The sequence below is a fragment of the Eimeria mitis genome, genomic scaffold, assembly GCF_000499745.2.
Source record: "Eimeria mitis Houghton genomic scaffold, Emh_scaff2036, whole genome shotgun sequence".
In the NCBI taxonomy this organism is placed as follows: Eukaryota; Apicomplexa; class Conoidasida; order Eucoccidiorida; family Eimeriidae; genus Eimeria; species Eimeria mitis.
In genome coordinates this window covers 5,790-8,921 of record NW_013570359.1, presented here as the reverse complement: position 1 = coordinate 8,921, position 3,132 = coordinate 5,790, and the positions used below count along the sequence as shown (strand labels likewise).

The window sequence follows — 3,132 nt, the reverse complement described above, 5'->3', positions numbered from 1 at the left end:
CCCCACTGCGGAAGCATATTAGGGGGTTCATGTAGAGTAGCCGGATGCGGTGTATTCCATTGCCGACTCTTACATGTCATACATTGATGGCCTTGCACCCCTGTAAAAAGCTTGCTCAGCGGTACTGCAAACCGTCCCAGGTTTCCTCAGTACCTGCACCCGCATGGCTCATCAAGTTCTCAGACCTCAAGCCCTTTAGCTGCGAGGCCTTCAAGCGCTTGTCATACGCTATATCTAACGATTGCTTGCAATTCACTAAACTGACGCTTAGTGTAGCGAACTATAGGATGTCTCCAGAGTGGAATGAAATCCACAGGGAGCTCAAAGGAGAAGAATGCCAACTGCTGTGGCAACAAAGCCAAGGAACATAGGTAATGCTGGTGCGGCGCTTTTGTTGAGTCCAGCAGTAATCTGATCCCACTGGGCTTGCCTGAAAACGCACCACTCTCACGCAATCCATCTTTGGGCTTACACGAAGCCGTAAGAGACTGACGAGTTCAACAGCGGTGTTCAACTTACGTGTATGGGGCGGCGTCCTTATTTAAGGCCTTTGGCGTGGTGACGCAAACAAGAGCCTTCACTTCTTTGTCTGTGGTGCTCTCACTCCCGCTGCCCTGCTCTGGGCCGTTCCCATTGCTACTACCTCCACCAGCCTCCTCTTCTCCTTCCTCCTCTTCGTCCTCAACAACTTCTTGATTCTGCTTCACCGTCTTTTTTGCTGGGCAGGTGAAGTATGCGCAGTCCACTTTGGGATTTTCACTCGGGTTGAAAAGGGAAATGAAGGAAATATTTTGTGGGTTGTCATACGGCTCTGTGTCTTCTGTGTATTGCGGAGGGAGGCCGTTGAAGTTGGAGAAAGCTGCCTTCCAGTGTTCCACTGCGGCTTCGCAGTCAGCAGTAGCTCCTTCTTGAACCGCGTAAGCGTATGTGCCATCCAGCGTGGCTGATTTTGGAGCAGACGCTGCGTTCTGTTGGTTTTGTGGAGGACACAGCACAGAGAATACATGGCAGGGTATAGGAATACGTGTATTCAACTGGATGTGCGTATGCCCGTATACTTGCGTAAGATGTGGAGTGAGGAACCAATGAAGAAGTTCGGCTGGTGACGGATATTATGCCACGACTTACACCTTTGAGTGCCGTGCACACTGACTCCACATACTCTGCTACTGTCGCAGCTCGGGAGAGAGGAGTTTCATCTATTGGGAGTTTTTCGCCTTTATTCTCTCCCGCCGTGAGCTCGGCGAAACGGACAAGATCGCGGGCGGCGTTCATTTGCACCGAGCAGTTTACCCTCTCTGCCTTGTCTGCACGCGCACTCAACGCAAATATGCAAGATTTCAATGGGCTTTCTTGTTGTTTACTTTGTAATATGGATGAAAAAATAACCTTTATATGGATTCACTGGTTGTCGTCGTACTTTCTGTCGCGTTCGCCCTAGTGTCTAGCAAGAAAATGGCGGCGGTCGCCAAAGACAGGAACTTGAGAGCAGCCATCCTGGTGGTCGGATTTGGAAATGTCACCCTGGGGCTGCCAAAACCTTCTAAATCTTAAATTAACAATAACGGAGATACAATACTTGAAGCGGCTCATCAGCTGGGTGAAGGGGGAAGGCAGTCTCTGGGCGGTCTGAAGCTGTGCCGACTGGCTCCAGTCCTCAGGCTTCACATACCAGTTCCGTAGTGATCTAGAAGATGTAGCGCAACTCAAGTAGTATATTACGGTGTAACATATTAAAATGTAACTGCTAATTTGTCTCTGATGAATTTATTGAGGCATCCGCCGGTCCGTTCTCCCAGCTGTTGCTTGTACACTCGCGATGCATAGGAAGCACAGCTCCTCCACTCCAACATCAACTTTCGCACTACATTTAAGATGCCACTTTGCAAGCAGTTGTTGAAGGGTTTTCGTACTTATGTGGTGTGATATCCGCAGCTAAGGAGACGTATGCAGTGTCTGCTGGGCGTGTATTTGTCCACTGTCCAGATGCTTTTTCCGCTTTTCAATCCTGTGCCTTTACAATGCAAAAGCATGTTATGCGCGTTCTGCTGCAAATAGAGAAGTGCCGGTTCCACTACTTTGCATCTATGTGCGGTCGCAATGAGACGAACCAACTGGCAACTTATATTGCTGCCTTCTTTTTCTCGTGGGTCATTTTGATGCTCCGACTCGGAGGCCTGAGGTCTGACGCTGGACGGGTCCCTTCTCTGTTCATGTATAGCTAACGTATAGGCTTGCCTGCCATGGGCTAAGTTGGTGTACTCACTTCTATTTGCGTGCAGGCTGCCTACTAAGTGCCTAGTAGTTGCTCAGCAATTCTCTACAGTGTTAGTGCACGCCGCAGAGCACGGGATACTTGGTATTGTCTGTTTGTATATTCACCTTGCAGGGCGGTTTGCTGCGTCGAAGCCCGCCAGGGGGTTGCTATCACTATTGCTGTGCGATCTGGTATAGTTGTGCCACTAAAACTCTCTCAAGCGGGTTATCTGTAATGGTAATGTAACACGTCCACGACATACGAATGCTGAAGCCATCACAGAGTGAAAAGCAAATATTATGTTGAGGATTGATTTTGGTGGAGTGGAGAGGATGTTTAGAAAAAATAGGCGCCAAGTACTGCAGCAGCGAGGAGAAGGAGTGTAGGCGCTGCCGCTGAGCCATTGCTGCTGTTGACGGCAGCACTGATCCGATCCCACTGGGCTTGCCTGCGACGAACACAGAGCCGCAATCAGCCCGCACCCATTGAGTAGGAGGGACGATAAAAAGATAAAAAGGTGAAATATATTTCCGCAGACACTAAACTGAAGCAGCCGCAAAATGCGCACTCAGACAAACAGCTCACTCGTATGGGGCCTTGTTTGCCTCCAAGGCGCTCGGCGTTGTGATGCAAAGAATTGCCTTCAGGTCCTTGTCCGTTGTAGCCTCAGGCTCAGGGTCCTCCGATGGAGGCTCATCATCATTTCGATTTTTAGGTTCATCGGCGTCTTCTTCTGCTGCTGGGCAGATGAAGTAAGCGCAGTCCACCTTGGCATTCTCCTTGGGATTGAAGAGGGAAATAAATGAAACATTTTGGACCTTGTCATACGGTGCTGTGTTTTCGGTATAGGCTGGAGGAACGCCATTGAAATTAGG

General features: G+C 49.6%; 2 protein-coding genes across 2 annotated transcripts in view; both read right to left on the bottom strand.

The window, feature by feature from the left end:
* Window positions 1–321: 321 nt before the first annotated feature.
* EMH_0047650 (SAG family member) lies at window positions 322–1,496 on the bottom strand (the record flags this gene model as incomplete). Its single annotated transcript, XM_013496309.1, has 4 exons — window positions 322–430; window positions 520–968; window positions 1,129–1,307; window positions 1,421–1,496. The coding sequence occupies 4 exons, from the start codon at window positions 1,494–1,496 to the stop codon at window positions 322–324; spliced, it is 813 nt and encodes a 270-aa protein (XP_013351763.1).
* A 1,097-nt stretch (window positions 1,497–2,593) lies between these two features.
* EMH_0047640 (SAG family member) overlaps window positions 2,594–3,132 on the bottom strand; it is a gene marked incomplete at both ends in the record, with an annotated part of 1,354 nt that continues 815 nt past the window's right edge. The window contains 2 exons of the mRNA XM_013496308.1: window positions 2,594–2,705; window positions 2,843–3,107. Of these exons, the coding sequence (XP_013351762.1) occupies window positions 2,594–2,705; window positions 2,843–3,107 (377 nt within the window). The remainder of the gene's footprint in view (window positions 2,706–2,842; window positions 3,108–3,132) is intronic.